This window comes from Lingula anatina, chromosome 1 (genome assembly GCF_051362555.1).
Source record: "Lingula anatina isolate TDL-2025a chromosome 1, LinAna3.0, whole genome shotgun sequence".
In the NCBI taxonomy this organism is placed as follows: domain Eukaryota; kingdom Metazoa; phylum Brachiopoda; class Lingulata; order Lingulida; family Lingulidae; genus Lingula; species Lingula anatina.
Genome location: NC_141767.1, coordinates 65,559,959 through 65,577,494, shown reverse-complemented (window position 1 = coordinate 65,577,494; position 17,536 = coordinate 65,559,959). Strand labels below are relative to the sequence as shown.

At 34.5% G+C, this 17,536-nt stretch overlaps 4 protein-coding genes across 4 annotated transcripts; 2 read left to right on the top strand and 2 right to left on the bottom strand.

The window, feature by feature from the left end:
- Position 1: 1 nt before the first annotated feature.
- LOC106181079 (uncharacterized) lies at positions 2–3,049 on the bottom strand. Its single transcript, XM_013565346.2, has 3 exons — positions 2,798–3,049; positions 2,285–2,451; positions 2–1,887 (listed from the first exon to the last, which is right to left on the bottom strand). Exons 1-3 carry the CDS (start codon positions 2,946–2,948, stop codon positions 691–693), a joined length of 1,515 nt encoding a protein of 504 aa, XP_013420800.2. The 5' UTR covers positions 2,949–3,049; the 3' UTR covers positions 2–690.
- A 7-nt stretch (positions 3,050–3,056) lies between these two features.
- On the top strand, positions 3,057–6,525 carry LOC106181080 (protein TEX261). Its single transcript, XM_013565347.2, has 6 exons — positions 3,057–3,220; positions 3,528–3,607; positions 4,029–4,182; positions 4,596–4,663; positions 4,961–5,081; positions 5,342–6,525. The coding sequence occupies exons 1-6, from the start codon at positions 3,151–3,153 to the stop codon at positions 5,458–5,460; spliced, it is 612 nt and encodes a 203-aa protein (XP_013420801.1). The 5' UTR covers positions 3,057–3,150; the 3' UTR covers positions 5,461–6,525.
- Positions 6,521–10,424, bottom strand: LOC106181018 (uncharacterized). Its single transcript, XM_086999564.1, has 6 exons — positions 10,086–10,424; positions 9,512–9,711; positions 9,034–9,198; positions 8,518–8,657; positions 7,975–8,291; positions 6,521–7,765 (listed from the first exon to the last, which is right to left on the bottom strand). Exons 1-6 carry the CDS (start codon positions 10,254–10,256, stop codon positions 7,007–7,009), a joined length of 1,752 nt encoding a protein of 583 aa, XP_086855690.1. The 5' UTR covers positions 10,257–10,424; the 3' UTR covers positions 6,521–7,006.
- A 132-nt stretch (positions 10,425–10,556) lies between these two features.
- Positions 10,557–17,536, top strand: LOC106181008 (enolase 4). The gene is made up of 13 exons (XM_013565245.2): positions 10,557–10,942; positions 11,210–11,254; positions 11,486–11,569; positions 11,821–12,011; positions 12,251–12,406; positions 12,609–12,777; positions 13,075–13,203; positions 13,796–13,858; positions 15,342–15,506; positions 15,963–16,088; positions 16,284–16,479; positions 16,708–16,775; positions 16,950–17,536. The coding sequence occupies exons 1-13, from the start codon at positions 10,769–10,771 to the stop codon at positions 17,178–17,180; spliced, it is 1,797 nt and encodes a 598-aa protein (XP_013420699.2). The 5' UTR covers positions 10,557–10,768; the 3' UTR covers positions 17,181–17,536.

The window sequence follows — 17,536 nt, the reverse complement described above, 5'->3', positions numbered from 1 at the left end:
GTTTTTGATCTTTTTAAGTTTATATTTATTTCCCTTAGGTAAAATACCATCAGTGATTTGTTAATGGTATCATATTTGCACATAAAAGACTGCAATATGTTTCAATTTCTTCGAGAGCATTTCTTAACATCTTGTTTAAAAGGATAACAACTTTTCATATGAAATTCAAAATTCCACAATAAATACATTGTAAACAACACAAAGAAATAAACTAAATTCCATTTTACCACCAAAATATGGCAATTATTCTGATATCTGTGCTCATCATCAGACCTCATGGACCTTCATAGATGGCTACCCTGTGCAAAATCTTTAAGTCTTAAGAGATTATTACAATGAAACTCTAAAAAAAAAACAATCAACACAATGTAGGACGGATTCATTAATCATTGGTATTAGTTAGGGAAAACTGTCATTTACCCCAGGAAAATCTATTTTATGGCACTTTTCTGGGCAAAATGAAGAGTTGTTATCCCTTTAACATTGCACAGACTGCCACAGGCTTACTTTGTTCAAGGCTGTAAAAAATTTCAAAATATTTTCAAGTTTCACATCTGCCTACGAATAAATTGCACCTAAAAGAGCCCCTGGCTAAGAAGCCAATAATATTGGTCCATTCAAACAGCACATATATTGATCCTTATAATGTCATATCTGGAATCAACCTATGTGGTCTTAATGTGAGACACATCAGGTCCACTGTACTCTCAAGTTTAGATGGTTACGCTGTGCATAATCTTCATAGTTCATGAAATGAGCTCTGAACACTTTCTTACACTTCCACAGTTTAAGCACTTCAAGATCACTCTCCTGTTCTACTAGGCACCTTATGGACAGGTCTGATATTTCATGACATTTATCTAGAGCAAACTGCTTGGTGGTTAAAAAGCGATTGGTAGTGAATACTTCTGAAAAGACCTCATCACTGAAAGCTTGAACCTTTCTAAAGTTTATGTCCCTCAGACCCAAGCAGTGACTGAGAAGACAGTTCACATCTATCCTGGTCAAATACTCCGGTCCTGGCATTCCATCTAAACCCACACTCCTTCCAATCAAGGAAACCTCTAATGTCATTAAATGTTGGAAATACTTTTGACCTACATGTGCGTCCATGTTCAGATTAGCAACCTGATAGTCTAGAGAACTGGCATCCCTGCGTCTGTACAAGCAATAACCAAAGTGACCAAGATGAGGACACACACTTCCTATAAATGGAATGCTTACTGGGAACACATCTAAAAGAATGAGACTTTTTAACCTTGCTCCTGCTAGTTTCAAAACAGGATAAACAACTTTGGTGAAAGATAAAGACTGGTTTTCATCCAGAAGGGTCAGGCTTTGAAGATGACTCAGTTCTGCGATGACTTCTAGGTTATTCACCCTAAGACAGGTCAAATATAGCTTGGCTAATCCTGGGCATAGCAAGTGGATTGCAGCAATATCCTCATCGGTTGCCTCAACATCTAAGCTCCTAAGCTTACTTAGGTCTCTTGTATCGCTGCAGCCCAATTCCTGTATAGCCTGAAAAAGTGATGGGGCTTTTATGTTGTGGAGGTGGTGTAAAGATGACAGTATTATAATTTGGGCTTTTTGGGAGATATTGGTCCCCTCAAAGTCTAATGTTATCAACTCTGGACATCCTGTATCAACAGTGTCTGGTGTTGACCCTCCACATAAACTTAGAGCACCTGCATCTTTGATGTTACAGTATGCTACATTCAGTTCTCTTAGCCTCCTGCAGTGGACTGCTATCCTACATAGCACTTGGTCATTGCTCTGAGTATTGTTCAGGTTCAGGGAGACTATGTCAGGAATACCTGACACCATCTCAGCCAGGGACTTGGCTGGAACAAGCCTGCAGCTGCTGATGTCAAGCTTTGTCAATTTCTGAAAGGAAGACCAATTGATGTCATTAAATAATAGTTAACTGTACTGAAACAACTTCATCACAAGTGGTTCGTTAGGTAATTTGAATTGTGAAAACCACCTCTAATCATTTTAACCTATATTCATTAATCAAAAACTGTGGATGTCATGAATGAATCAGCTCTCTTTGACAAAATAAACACAGTATTCAAAAAGTGTTAAGATATTTATTTAGGACATTAGCAACAGCCCTCTCTTGTGTTATTCAAGGCTAAATGTAACAATGAAGAAACTAACAAAAAATTCATGCGTTATCACTCCTTTTGACAATTTTGTATGCTATGCAACATATCAAAATTGTCAATTAGAGTGCCAAGGCGTGAATTTGGTACTTTGAAGCCACATTTTATACACATACCCTACATCTCCATCCAACTAACTGTACAATGCAAGTCTGAAGTCCACCTGTTTGGACATCTACTCTTAGCTTCTGGATCCTGGTCTGGAGCAACAACTGAAGATGAATCCTTTTAATTGTCTTCTTCTCAATCAACACATCAATTATCTCCTGAATGGTGTCCGATGCTGAAAGTAAATATTAAAATTCAATTATTGACACAAAATAATCAATGTTTTCTGTGTAACTCGAAAAGTTCTTCAGTATAAATCGGTCCAATAAGGAAGAAAAATAACACAATTTTGTGCTAAAAATAGTACGGTAGCTCATTGGTCAGACAGATATTTTTTTTATATCTTTACTGGTACATTATGACCTTTTGGAAAGTTCTAACTGACAGGTTAGACCCCCCACCCCCTTCCAACACAGACACACACACAGGAAAAATCACTCTATTCTGCTTTTAGCATAATGTTCATGACTCAATACGTATATCGTACGGTTAAATAAGATATGTCGCAATCTCTGGCTTACTTAGATGTTCAAAGGGCCCCAACACATACAACCACTGCTGGTTCTCTGCAAACATCTCTGCGCTCTCCTTGCACCAGACGTCGTCCATGTTTTTGACGACATTGACGAGACAACAGCGCTTCAGGCTTGGAACACATATTCTTCTAGGCATACTTTTCGTTACTTAATTTTGAAGTACGACAGACATTTTGTTTTTAAATATTTAACCTCTGATTTCTCTGAGTGAAGCAACTTTCTCAAATATACCGGAACCGGAAGTCATATGTAAAATGATCATGCGCGCAGTGAACCTGTGATTTGGCGTGATAGAATCTCACACAAGGGTGATGAATTAGAAAAGCAACAAGAGAACTATGTGGTTTATGGTCTTATTGAGCTGGTTGGCCTTTGTGGTACAACTATGTTTCTTGACTTTGGCAATAGGTCAGTGACATTAAAGATTTTCGAAGCTATGCAAATTATTATTAAGCATCTCCCTTCCTAACCCACACACTTGCTCTGTGGATGTTGAATTTCTCATTACTGGTAACGTCTTACGATGCTGTGTAGTACGTAAAGGGAAGTAGTCATTAAATTGAACTTCGAAATTATTTTGCTGATCATTGAAATTTAATCTGTATTTAAATGTAGTTCTTTTGAAGAAAATCGTACTTGGGGTGTAATTTCTATTGAAATGTTTTCCAGTTTTGTTTCAGTTTGTTTTTTAAATACATGATTTTGCCTCTTCTAGCTGCAGGGTTGTATTATTTGGCTGAATTGGTGGAGGAGTATACAACTATGACTGGCAAAATACTGAAATATCTAATTGTGGTAGGTTGCATGCATTCACATTGAGGCTAAGATTTAATTGTTTATATTGTTTGCATCATTTTGGCCATGAAATGAATATTAATCAAGAAATAATATTTTTGGGTATAAAATTATTAGTTTTGCTCAGTAAAGCACAATACTGTCATTTTTCTTTAAAACTTTTCCCAGAAATTACTGATCAACTACCATGTAGTTTGATATGTTATGATGGTTAATTCTAGTAGTACAGTACAGTACATGTAATATTCTCCATATTTTCTGCATCTTGTATAGAATACAACACTATAACACAGTATCTGTGAGTTGACGTGTAATTCAAACACCATGATAATCTTCCATATATGATGTATTTTCCTCATCAATATTTGTATGTTCTGAGTAACAAGAACAATGTCACATATGGAATTTTGTTTTTTTCCAGATAAGCACATGTGTTTACGTTGGTTTGCTGCTCTTTGAAGACTTACCATTTAGTTTAATAGCACTTGGTTTGCTGTCTAATGGTGTTTACTATCTAATGTTAAACACTTTCCCAGTGATTGAATTTACTTCACCAACATTTTTGGCTGGCATAGGTAAGTGGCATGTACCTAAGTAAAAATATTTACTTGTTTGAAACTAAGCACATAACAGTGTTGAAGATGTACATCTAAGACATAATGTTACCATCATAACTTAATCCTAGAGAATAAAGGAACAAAGTTGTAAGTTTGGAATTGACAACAAATGGAGTGAAGAATTTTTATTTCAATTATTCTGGTTTGTTGAGTATGCAAATTTACTGCAACTGTGATCATGAGTGTATCTATTATTTATAAGTGTATCACTGCTTTGTACTTGTTAGTTTACTGACTGTAACTATGAAGTAAAATAAACAAAATGAGGAATTAAGAATCTGCCTTTGTTATAGTTTGACCTCACTTTTAGCTAAGCCATAACCTATACTTTGAGGATCATCTTTATGCCCTTTTTTATTTCCTCTTTTTAGCTCTACTTTTCATCAATCATTATTTGGCATTTTCCCATTTTGCCACTGTTTGGTATCCATTCTCAGAGGTAAGTTGAGAGGATGCTTGTACCCTTTGGTACTGCAAATAAATAATGAATCCGCAAATAAAGTAAATAGATAAGTGAATGAACTGATGAGTGAATAGTTGTAGGGATGAACTTCAGCGTTGAAAATATGTTGATACCTTTTCTGTAATCACTTGTAGTGCAAGGCATCATGAAAATGTCTGGTTCAAATTTTTTTATATTTTAACCACTTCTATCATTGACACATTGATATTAGACACAGTTAACTTCTTCATTTCTGTTTGTATAACTATGTGTTCTTTTTTGTTTATTTTTCAGGTTCTTGGTTTTTTCACAATTTGTTTGTGGTTAGTTCCATTTGGATATTTTGTTTCCCTGTCTGCCAATGAAAATGTCCTTCCAACAATATCAGATAAAACTGAGAGGGATGAAACTACTGGTAAGAGATCCCTTGTTTCATGTCATCTTGCAGGTGCCTCAAATGATATGGATACAACAGATTGTTTCAGTATTTGGTTATTTGAAATTAATATTAAATTTTCCAGTTAATGCAATGTATGAAAATATTCGAACAGTTTGAGCTCAGAAAACAAGTTTGATTGCGTCATTGAAAATAAGATCCATCAGATATCTCTCATCTTCTCTTTTTATCATCTTAATAAGTTATAAATACTGTTCTTGTGTAATTTTTTTTTACAGATGAAGGTGATATAGTAACAAGCTATTTTAAAAGGAAATCAAAGAAAATTGGACTGCTTTCATTTCTTAAAAGTGCCCAAGAGACTATTCTTCCACAGAGAGTCAAGAAGTCGTATTGATTGGGACACACTTTTCCAGCCACAACTATACAACTAAAGGGATGGAGCATGGATCAAAAGTTTGATATCAAATTTATCAATGGATATAAATATTCATTTGGCATATCTATATTGCATACTTCATGTGTCCACTCTTTATTATGCTTTGAGCATCTTATATGCAATTTTAGTAAATAGATTGACATTAGGGAGTGCTCTAGTCACTTTGTCAAGAAACGGAATAATGGTGGTTTTTACAAAGTAGTGGAAACCAGTATTTGGGTGCCCATAATGGTCAAGATGGTGGATCTCTACTGATTTTGGTAATATTTTTTAGTTAATTTTGTTGTGGGGGCTATTTAAGCAAGAGGAGTGAGGTTAAATAGGTAAGCAATATATATAAAATGCATTTTTGTAAGGTCAGACACTGAAATACTTAAAAGAAGAATGTCCATTGTTAGTAGGATGGTTTAGTTAATAAGAAGCAGTGAATTAAAGGGGAAAAAATAAAATGTTGTTCCCAGATATTACAAATGTTTCATGTGCTTGTTATTTGTTAATAAACTAAGTTATGTACCTTAGTGCCAATTTTAAACTTTATTTATTTTGCCACTGGTATATGTGTGTGAGGCTGAGCAGGGTGCAGGGCTCCTAGAGATGGCAAAATGTAGATGGTTGATGTTTCTGTATGTTTGTTGTATTCATCTTAGCATAATGTGTTCCCATCTTTGATAAGATACTATTGGCTAGGCATAAAATGCCATATTGCTTGGAAGGTGAAAATAAAAAAAGTTTGGTATATTTGAAGCATATCTGCTATACTTGTATTTCAGAAGCTTTTGCCATAATTAGATAAATTTGCCTTGTTGAAAAGCAGATAAAGATTAGCTCATGCAATATTTTGTGACATTTTCTGAGTTTATCCTAGAAAAAGTTTCATTTTTTACATGAAATAAATGTGCTTCAATACAAACACATGTAAGGGTGACCTGATGTGTATGTTTCTTTTAGCAACTGAACCTGTCAGTTTTGATATTGGAGTAAGTTTAATATAAAATGGGCAAATAAAAGTACAAAAAGAAAGGATTTCACTTGTTTAAGTTGCTTGTAGAGCACAAACCATTGGCATATTAAAAAATTTACAATGTTAATTATTTGCCACTTTTGCTGCAAATGAACATATACTTGACTGTACCACTCAAAGAGCTATCATTTCATGGGAGTTCTATTTTGCTGATTCATGGCTTTGAATAAGTACTAGTAACTGAAGCATAAGTTTGCAAACCCTTTACAGAAGGTTATTTCTATAAAATATATTGTCAGCAGAACTAATAAGCCACAATACATTTGGCACAGACATTATAGTACATGTAATATTCAAATGTGAACCTACTTATTTTAATGTTTTGGTGACATTCCCTTGATTTGCAAAAACGGGCAGTTGGCACTTTCTCTTCTGAAACCTCTTAGTCATGCAAAAATGTTTTTTAAAAATTCATATTAACTGTTTTCTAAGTCTTGATTTTTAAATGCAATAAACTGGTAGCATAAAACAATCACTATGCTCTTAAATACAAGTCAAATTTCCAAAGTTTATATCGTACTCTTCACCACCTGTGTTAGGAAAGTGGGATGGTTTGGCCATTCTTTTCATTGTCTGCACCATGCGTTCCACTTCACTGTCAGTGGTGCTGGACAACCCTGACCTCCCAGCGCTGAAGGTTCTCATTAGGTCCTCAGCAACTGCCCTCTCCAATCCTGACTGGACCAAATGTGACCTCAGGTCATCTGACAAGTGAATGCCAGCTTCACTTCTACTTGGAGAATTATCTGGTGTGTATTTTTTCTTAGTCTGAGCATCGATAATGTTCTTACATCTATACAGGACTGGTCTCTCATACTTTAATGGGTCTTTAGCTAATGCTTTCATAATAACATCCCTTGGTAAGTCTGGCATTCGGACACTTTTTAGTCCTGACTTCTCATCTAACTCTACAGCAGGACCTTGTCGGATATTAAGCTCTTTGGGAGCTGCATCCTTGTGGGGCATCATGGTATAAAAGTCTCTTGGGTATGCATCCCTAAGACGAGATACATGTTCAGGTACAGGGGTCTTTGTTGATTTATTCCATGCAAGAGGATTATAAAAAGACTCCTTTTTCTCAGTGTCTGTGTGTTGTGTGGATTCTCTGGTTTCATACCCTGGGGCCTGAGACTCGTGCAAATTATATCCCCATGAAGTGTCTGTAGAGGCAGTCTTTAAACGCTTTGTGCTTTCCCTGGTTGGGGGAAGTGGAGACCCAGTGACGTCTTCTTTGGTGATGATCTGCAAATGAATAATGTAGATCAGATAAAAATAAGACTACTTAAATAATTAAAAATCATAAGATTGGTTAATTTAGGATTTTATATGAAATCCTTTTGCACATTATGCATTGATTAATATAAAAATAGAAAGCAAGCCTTTTGGTTTCATTTATGTCGGTATTATTGATTTGAATGAACAAGATAAAAATTAGAACATTTTGTGCTTACCTGAACCTTTTTGGGAGAAATATTCCCATTCTGCTCAACTTCAGCTATAGGGAATGTATCCATATGCCTACTGGTTTGTGTCCTGCTATTTGCTTTAAAGAGAGACTCCCTAGTGTGTTCTCTCGACTGCTGTCTCCATTCTGCCTCTTCACGAATGTCTGATTTTTGACTTTTTGTTCTAGATTGTTCTTTCTGAGCTAGTGCCTTTGCTGCTGCTTTCTTTGCTTGATCTTGTTTTTCCTTCTGAGTCAGTTGTGGTTTGGCTGGAGTTGTTTTCAACCCTTTTTCTCCCAGCCAGTTTTTGAAAGCTGCATCACCTAAAATAACATGAAAAATGACAAAAAGTACTTAGATATTTTCTTGACAGAACAACTACTATCTCTTTCCATGCTTTACCACAATGGCAATGAATGAATAACCATGTGTTACAAAGTAAATAACCCCTAGTGGTTTTATTGGATGGTTACCCGATAAGATGTACAGAAAAATTGCACAATATTTAAAAACACAGACAATATTTAACTTTCATTCCACATCACATACCATAAAATTTTTGCTCTGCTTTGTGCACATCTTCTTCTTCCATCTCCTGCAAAACCTGCAGCATTTTCACCTTCTTCAGCTGGTTCATTTCTTTGGCTACGTGATCTTTGTCTCTGCTCCACTGTTCAGCTGCCAGAATCCTAAGTGAAGCAATGGCACATCATTTAAGAAGTGTTAACCTATTTCTGATTTTTGGCGGTGGTATACTTTTTTAAAAAATTCAGAGTTACAGCAATTATTATTTCTGACAAATACTAACTGCAAAAGCAAGACATCAGACCTTAACACAAGGGGAAAAGGTTTGGTTTCATAATGCACCTTCAGTTAAGACGTATGGGTACTTAACAGTGCTTCACTCCACATTCACACACACACAAATAAAGAAAGAGAGAGAGAGAGGGGAATACTCGTGCATCATCACTACTTCTATACGATCTAACTTCAGAAGGATATACTACAATATTTAACACCGTATACAATCTCATTTTGCCAGACCCATATTATCACAGGGCTCACCTAGCACTTTTTCTGTGCCCCCAAAGTTTGGCCAGCACAATAGGGGTGTGTCCCCTACAGTCCATCCCATCAATGGTAGCCCCTATCTCAATCAGCAGCTTTAAACATTGAACATGCCCTTCACTTGCTGCCTGATGAACTGGTGTTACACCGTCATCATTGGTGCTATAAAACAACAACATAAAAGTTGCAGTGAAACAACACATATGCGAACCATGCAGTGCTTTAATGCAATGACAATATTGATTGTAGTCTCATGCAATACTAGTAATCATTTTGACAGTCATGCATTCAAAAGGTGCAATGAGACAGACAAACAGCTGAAAAATGAGAGCTCTGAACAGCATTAATGCTACTAAAAGGCAGATACACTGTTTGTACATTTTTTCAATATAAAATATTTGACACTTGAAATGTTTGTAACAGGTATGGTGAATGTGCAATAAATAAAATGTAGGGCGCATTGCATTGAACTCACATGTTGGGGTCAGCATCATGTTCTAGAAGGTAGACAAGGCAGGCAAATGACCGCTTCCCTGTCTGGTTGCTGATACACAGGTGAATGGGTCTCCAGCCTGTTGTGCTTGGAAGATTCACATCAACTTTGAATTTTTCTACTAGAAGCTTAATGCAATCCAACCTTCCATGGATAGAAGCCAAGTGGATTGGTGCTAAGCCCTGTATAAAAAAATGATGTTCATTGTGTTCATATATACTAGTAAATATATATATATATATATATATATATATATATATATATATATATATATATATATACTCAGTATATATATATATAGAAATGATGACAAAAGACCATTCATGCAATTTCTGTTTTTTCATGCACCACTTTCTGCTATCAATGTTATTTTCTCAATCTTCAACATGTATATTATTGTTTTAACTACCAATTTTAAATCATATGTCTTTTAAGTATGTATGCATGATTTGACAATGTGGTACGTCCTGTATTTCAGCACTTTGTACAATATGTCTTGTAACCCAGTAAGAAGTCACCTTTACTCAAGGGGAACTGCAATCCATCAGTCACTTACATTTTTGTCGTAATGTATTTCTCCTCTTGATTCTCGGATACTCTGCCTCAGCCACTCGGTGTCTCCTATGGCAGCTGCCATGAATTCATCTTCATTGTGCTGTTTTTTAGTATTTAAACGTATTCTTCGCCTCACTGGCGCGGCGGAGCTCTTTGGCTGGTTTTCGCCCATTTTCACCAAGTAGTTAAATCCTTTCAATGAAACCCTAGTTCTTGACGAAAATTACTTTTCGGAACTGGTTTGTTAAGCTTGTAAAGATTACATTGCTGTCACTGCTCCTGTTCGTTCTACTCCATGTTTGTTTGCCTTCACTACGTGCACTTGCTACTTCCGGTTACTGGGGCAATTTTTCAGTCTGAGTGTGTATTACGTACAATAAAACAGCCAAGATATGTTTTGAACTACAAGCAATATTTTTATGTCAAATCAGATTTTTAAATGTCATAAGATGACAAAATGTGAAAGGATTTTTAAAATCCCGTGAGACACCTGCATAGCAACGAGGCAATATGGCGGTCTAGTTCGAAGCTCGAACTAACATTGATCTATTTCGTTTTTACAAAGGATTTCAAAAGAGTTAAATGTTATTTCCATCTATTGCAAAACATAGATATCCTGCGTGGTAATCAAGGAAGTAATTTATTTTGGTGAAACTTAATCATTTGAAGCTACCAAAAACTGAAATGAGTAGTCTTAGTGCAAAGCCCTCTCGTGAAAAAGAAAAGGAGGTGAGGGAAATGTATGACTTGAAACAGAAGGTACTTATGTACTATAAGGAGAATGGAGTTCCACAAAAAATGGAAGATATCCTCAACACAATGTACGCTGATGATCCAGATGATCCTTATGGACACGTGGTTGGTATTTATGCGTTTTTCGACGATCTAAAAATCGAACAAAGTCAAAGAAAAATAATCTTGAACGAAGACGCCTGTATCGATTTTCAGTGCAGCAGTTTCAATGTGGAATTGACGAATGTTCACAAAGTCAATCTTCTTTGTGTTCACAGTCTTCCTTGCGCTAGCCATGAACTGATTATCATTGCTAACAAAAGTTATTCACATTTATTGGGGGCAAATAGTACTATTTTCATATATTTTTAGTATCCTTTTTTTCTTTTCCAGGCAAATTACTTTGAAAGTTTTTCTAAGACGCCAACAATCACAAAGGTAAAAAAAAAAAGAAAAAAAAAAAGAAAAAAAAAACAGATTGTCGATCTTGATCAACTGCCATAATAAGATGATAGGTCTACAAACATTCAATTAAAGGCAAACCAATTGAAAAAAAATGCACTTGACACATTAGATAGAAAATTTGATTGTGCATGTTTGTTTTTAAATCCTAATTTGGGTTTATTGCGAGTGATTTATGCTTTTTATAGGTTTTACAAAATGTTTTAGCTTTTAGCAAGAGAAGCATTTGATAGTAAAGGACAACCTACAGTGCAGACAGAAGTTTACTGTGTTGTCAAGAACTTTGAGCAGGTTTGTAAAATGAACTAATCTCTCTCCAACTGAGCATATTTATTTTATTATGTGAATTAAGCATTATATCTCTTGAGTTACTTATAAATATTATATCTAATGGATTACTGAAAAACATAGGCACAATTTCAAATTTTATGTCCCACATCAGATAAGTAAATGGAAATTTAATGTTTAGGTAAAATAAATTTAATACATAATTATAATTCATGTACATATGTATTTCTATTTATTTCTATTATTCCTAACAGCTCCTAGCAACTGCCACTTTATCCAGTCAGAATTGGTTGCCAGACTCTGCCCGCCAAGAGGACAAGGACACGGAGGACGCAGAGAGACAGGAGTTTGTTACTGCAGCTGTGGAGCATGTTAATGGATCCCTCAGTGCTGCACTGAAAGGAGTTGACCCTAAGAATCAGAAAGAAGTGGATCAGATTATATAGTCAGTGTCCGCTGGCAACAACAAAGTCTTCCTTGTGCTACTCATGAACTGATCAAATAAATTAATAAATTTGTATTTCTTTTCTTTGAATAGCAAAACAAGTAAAGGTTAAAACAGTGTAAGATTATTTTTTTTCAGGATTTTGTCATGTGTAATATACTGATATGACCTGAATTCAGGATAAGCAAAAGTATTAGAGCAAACTCATTTTTTTACATTTTTTACTGTTTTATTTTCAGTGAAATCATTGAGAGGATGAGGTTGAAGGAGGTTGAAGAGCGTGTGGCCAAGGAACAAGAGTTGGCAGCTCAGCAAGAAGAAGAACAAGCTGCAGCACTAGCTGCTGAGGAAGCTAATTCTAAGGGAAAAGCTAAATCACCTCCTAAATCTCCAAAGTAAGATGTTTGAATTGTTCTATTTAATGTACATATAATACAGGTGATAAATTTTGTAAATGATTGGTTGTGGAATGTTTTGCTTGTTTAGGAGATTTGCATCTTTGGAAAAAAAATTGTATCGGCATATTAACTTTTTACTTTCTCAAACAGGGGGTATTAATTGAATTTTGACAGTTGTATTTTCATTTTAATTTTCAAGGGGTAAGGGGAAAGCTCCAGCAGTTGCGGTTATTCCTGATGAGCCAAAGGAAGAAATGTACAAAGGTAGCAATTGCCTTGGAGCAGTGTCTATTACAGTATGCCTGGCAGCTGCACAGCTCAAGAAAGTAGAACTATATGAGCATATAGCAAGTCTAAGGTTTGAGAAGGTAAGGGATGTGTTTTTTTGACATTTTAAAACTGTTGTTGCATTGTGGTAGGATGTCTAAACAATTTCAAAGCAATGTACCAGTATGGTAGTTAAAACAGTCTGTATGATGCATGGAAATTGTGTTACTGTGTTGTATTACTAATAGGGCTATCAAAGGAACTGCACACACTGACATAATGTCTGGTCATTCTGGTTGGTTCATCATTTTTTATTCCTACATCCAATGTGTGACTGTGTTTTATATAGATCTAATCATATTTTGAGACTTGTATCAGAACTGTTTTTCTCTTCCCAGATGCCATCTAAATTTTGTGTTCCTCTCCCCATGGTTACAATACTTCAGAGTGGAAAGGCCTTTCCTGGAAAGTTGAATTGTGTTAAAGAATTCATGCTAGTTCCAAAACCTGGGATGCCAGTGCAAGAGGTAAACATGGACATACATGTACTACCACTACTATTTGTACTACGTGCCATTGCTACTCCTCTTGCTAGTACTACAGTACATGTTTTCACCATGGGGGTATAATGGTATTTCTGTCTTTTAAGTCTTAAATCCATATAATGTTTGGTAGATTTTACAATATATAAAATTTATAAATGTTTATAGATAAGTATGATTAAGAGATGTATTTATATATAAAATTAAAGTTTGACTACTGAAACAGTAATTTTAAAATAGTAAAAAGTACAAAATCCAAGATTTTGCCAATGTAATGTAAATTTAATATAAACAAATTATTATTATATTATTTTATGCACATTGTCATTATTTATTCTGAAAATAATAACTGTGTGCTGATGTATGAGACATAAACTACTTATATACCATGTGTACATTGTAACTTATTGTAGCTCATGTTGCTGCATAAGTAATAAATCTGTAAATTTAACGAAAATTCACAAGTGCAAAAAAAGTGTGAACTCATAAAGCAGTGGTTTTTTTCATTAAAAATGTCTCTGTCTACATTTTGAGATATTTTTTCTTTAACAATCCCTGTTGGTAAATTTATTTTCAGGCTATGAGGCACATGACAACCATCTCTAATAATATTGCAAAAGGACTAATGGCAAAGGCTGGGGTAAGCAATATTCACAAAATTGTACTAAACTTGATAACACAGTAAGAACAAAGTTATAAGCTAACAACTTTCATACCAAACCCTGGGCACAGGGTGTCTGATAGATTTCTTTACACTTTCTACTGACAGAACGCATCACTAGCTAGTGGACCAAATAGATGGACAAAATATTTGGATAGGTTAGACAGGGACTGAATAACATGTAATTTTCTCTAACACTGACAGGGACTCCCATTCTTTATATTTGGCCAAGTTAAGTTTTTATGGTTAGGACTCATGGAACTTAGTTTGACGAGTCTTAGTTATGGGGGAGTGTATGGAAGACACAGAGAGCTTGAAATATTTAATGGTTGCTGCCTTAGTACCAAGAAATATTGTAAATAGAAATGATACATAGTGTTTATGAGATATATTACCTACACATCAGAGTTAGTCTGCAATGTAGATGACAGCACCAGCAGTTCCATAAACACATGGATATTGATAGTTTGTTGTGGTAGTTAAAATTTTGAGTTTATATGTCAAAATAATAATTGTTATAAAATGACGCTATTGCCACCAGATCAAACAAGACAATAATTTAATTTCAATTTGCATTTGGCAGCGGCACTTTCAGTCAATACAGAGGGACCCCAGACTCAGTGCCAGGCTGAGTGCCAGGATGACATCAGCCAATGATGAGGTCTTTGAAAACATGACATTTTTCTCCTCGCTACATCTCTTTTGCTACATATGCAGCTTATTTCTTCTTTCAGAATGCAAGATGATAAACTCTGCATTTTGACATTTGATTTATTTCAATATTCTTATAACTTCTTAACACTAGTGTTGGTTAGTGATATTACCATTTATGATTTGAATTTTGATATAAATGACAATTTAAATTTGAATAACTTATTTTTAAAAATAAAATTATAGAAAATGTTGTGCATTTTATGAAAAAAATTCTTATTCATTCTTATTCATTAGAATTTGGGAGTGATTACTTTTTAGACGTTGTTGCAGTGCATGTGACTGGTTTTTCATTTCCTCTTTAAATAGGATGGATAATCATTTTGAATGCATTAGCAGGTCTTTCTTTTTACCTTTTTATTGACAGAACATTAGACAATATTAATTTCATTTCAATCTCATCAGGGTTTTGCATGCCCCCTGGCATGCAGATGATATAAATTTAAATTCTTTTCCAGTGATGAACAGTCAGCTGATACAAGATTGTCATTACGTAGTTAAATCCTTGTATAAGATTTATGGCTAGTAAATGTATCTGTGTTTTTAACAATTTATAACACAATTATATTCGTGTCTAACCATTACTGCAGGTTGGAAATATAATATTATAAATGCATTAAAGCTTGTGTGAAAATTAATGTAATTGTTTCATCAAAACTTCTTCACATTGCAATCTTCTGGATCAGACAACACTCAAAAGAAAATAGAAGTGAAAAATTAATTTTTTCGTGTTTTTTTTCACGCTATTTAGATTATCCAGAAAAATGTGAATGACCTTGGGTCACTGTGCCCCCAGATTGACCGTCCTGAGCAGGGACTGGACATGCTACAGGATGCCATAACAGGGCTAGAGCTGACCCCTGGGGAAGACTTCCACATAGTTCTAAATTGTGGGGCACATGAGTGGTTTGATGCTGTAAGTGATGCATAGAGGTCATTTTTATATTAAAAGAACTTGTATTTTTCAATACATGTTTGTTTGCCATGTTGTCCTCATGACAGATTTATGAAGCAATGGATAATGTATCTTTGAGTTTGCAATTGGTATGGCTGGCCCCCGAGTAACTTCAAAACGCAAAAGAAAATCTGAATAGACTTTCTGGATTATGCTTTTTTTTAAACATTTAGAAACAAAGGTTTACTCATATGTGGAACTAAAATGTAATTTGTACAGTAATAGGTAGGGTATATGTCCCTCATTCAGAGATACGTGTAGTTATAACAGTTGATGGATAATACAATTTAGGTTTGTTTCTTGCCAGCATGATGATTATTCAATAACAAAATGATAACTTAAATTAATAAATTTCATTGATAATGCATTCACAGCACAGATGATGTAAAATATTAATTTATTTGATTCTTTCTGTAGGAAAAAGGCAAATATGAAGTGATTGGAGGATTACAGAAGTCTTATGAAGATATGGTTGAGTTTTGGGCAGAGCTGCTGGGCAGATATCCCTCTGTGATAGGTCTTATTGATCCCATCAGACAACAGGTGAATGCTGAGGCCTTCCTATTACACACTAAATAATCAATCTTAAATATCACTATACAATATACAAATTGACAAATGCAGTATTCTTTTCCTTGCATAGTATGAATTAATGATTTTGATGGTGGTAACATTTGAAATTTGAGATAATTTTTTTTTCATTTATAAACCTTATATTTTTAAAACTCTTTTTAACAGGAGAAAAAACAGTGGATGGAAATCTGTGACAGGCTCTCCGAGAGATGTTTTATAATTGGTGAGAATGTGTACAGCAGGCCAGGTCTTCTGAAGCATGATGAACTCACAGAGGAGTTTGTCAGCAGTGGGGTAGTGTTCAGACTGGAGCAGATGAACCAAGTGACTGACATACTGGACTGTGCCAAGAAAATGGAAGGTGAGGTGCTACTCATGTGATTAAATGTCTTGATACTATGAGATAAGTATTGATGTACTTTTAATATGGATGGTAAAATATTATCTTCTGCACTGAATCCAGAAAGTACACCTCTGGATTAAGTAAATTTTCACAACAACAAATAAATAATAAATATGAAATGATGATGAACTTTATTATCTCTTAGCAAGATAAGTTAATGTTTTAATTTTCTGTAATTTTTTTCAGAAGCAGGGAATCAGATTATCTTGTCCTCATGCCAGGGTGAAACCAGTGACACACAAATAGTAGATATGGTAAATTTCTTTTCTGCAGCATTAATTTATGAAAATATAGAATATCATAAACAAAAATTTAATAGTATACATATAGTTATAGGAAATCATAAATACATATTGATTTGATGTGTCTGTGTTTTATGTCAATAATTTTATATATTTTTTGTGAAATATATTAAATTTTTTACTTAGGCTGTGGGTCTTAATGCAAGGTTCATAAAAGTTGGAGGTCCAAGCCGAGGAGAGAGAATTGCTAAAATAAACAGACTTTTACAATTAGAAGACAATTTAAGTAAACAAGGAAAGCTGTCACCTCTAGAACCTCATGCATTTCCAAAGATCTCTCCTCCTCCAGTTCCTGAGGAAGAAGAACCAGGATCAGAAACAGCCAGCCAGCGCTCTGGTTCAGGAAGAAAAAAATAATTTGACTGATTTATTCACTAGATTAAAAAAAAAAAAGAAAAAAATCAAAATCAGCACTTTGCAGTAACATGTGAGTTGTTCATATTATCACCAATATTGCTATTTTGGTGTTTCTGAAACTATTTATAAATAACAATGTCTGTAAATACATTTATTACAATTGAGATATTAGTTTGCATTTTAATTATAACATATGTGCATGAAACACTTAAATCATTAAAGTATAAATATTTTCAGAACTCTTTTTACATAAATAACAATCTGCAAGAAAGAGATGAAATTATTTGTAACTAGTATAATCTGCGACATGTTGCTTCTGTAAATATAAAAATAAATAAAACAAATATTGTTGATGA

Excerpts from the sequence above, each read along its gene's own strand:
- LOC106181080 (XM_013565347.2), top strand. The coding sequence starts at position 3,151 with ATGTGGTTTATGGTCTTATTGAGCTGGTTGGCCTTTGTGGTACAACTA. Across the intron at positions 3,608-4,028 it reads TACTGAAATATCTAATTGTG|ATAAGCACATGTGTTTACGT; the intron begins GTAGGTTGCATG and ends GTTTTTTTCCAG. Across the intron at positions 5,082-5,341 it reads TGAGAGGGATGAAACTACTG|ATGAAGGTGATATAGTAACA; the intron begins GTAAGAGATCCC and ends TTTTTTTTACAG.
- LOC106181079 (XM_013565346.2), bottom strand. The coding sequence starts at position 2,948 with ATGCCTAGAAGAATATGTGTTCCAAGCCTGAAGCGCTGTTGTCTCGTC. Across the intron at positions 2,452-2,797 it reads GGGGCCCTTTGAACATCTAA|CATCGGACACCATTCAGGAG; the intron begins GTAAGCCAGAGA and ends ATTTACTTTCAG. Across the intron at positions 1,888-2,284 it reads TAGTTGGATGGAGATGTAGG|AAATTGACAAAGCTTGACAT; the intron begins GTATGTGTATAA and ends TCTTCCTTTCAG.
- LOC106181018 (XM_086999564.1), bottom strand. The coding sequence starts at position 10,256 with ATGGGCGAAAACCAGCCAAAGAGCTCCGCCGCGCCAGTGAGGCGAAGA. Across the intron at positions 9,712-10,085 it reads AAATACATTACGACAAAAAT|GGCTTAGCACCAATCCACTT; the intron begins GTAAGTGACTGA and ends TTTTTTATACAG. Across the intron at positions 8,658-9,033 it reads GGGCACAGAAAAAGTGCTAG|GATTCTGGCAGCTGAACAGT; the intron begins GTGAGCCCTGTG and ends TGCTTCACTTAG.
- LOC106181008 (XM_013565245.2), top strand. The coding sequence starts at position 10,769 with ATGAGTAGTCTTAGTGCAAAGCCCTCTCGTGAAAAAGAAAAGGAGGTG. Across the intron at positions 11,570-11,820 it reads TTGTCAAGAACTTTGAGCAG|CTCCTAGCAACTGCCACTTT; the intron begins GTTTGTAAAATG and ends TATTCCTAACAG. Across the intron at positions 12,407-12,608 it reads TCACCTCCTAAATCTCCAAA|GGGTAAGGGGAAAGCTCCAG; the intron begins GTAAGATGTTTG and ends TTAATTTTCAAG.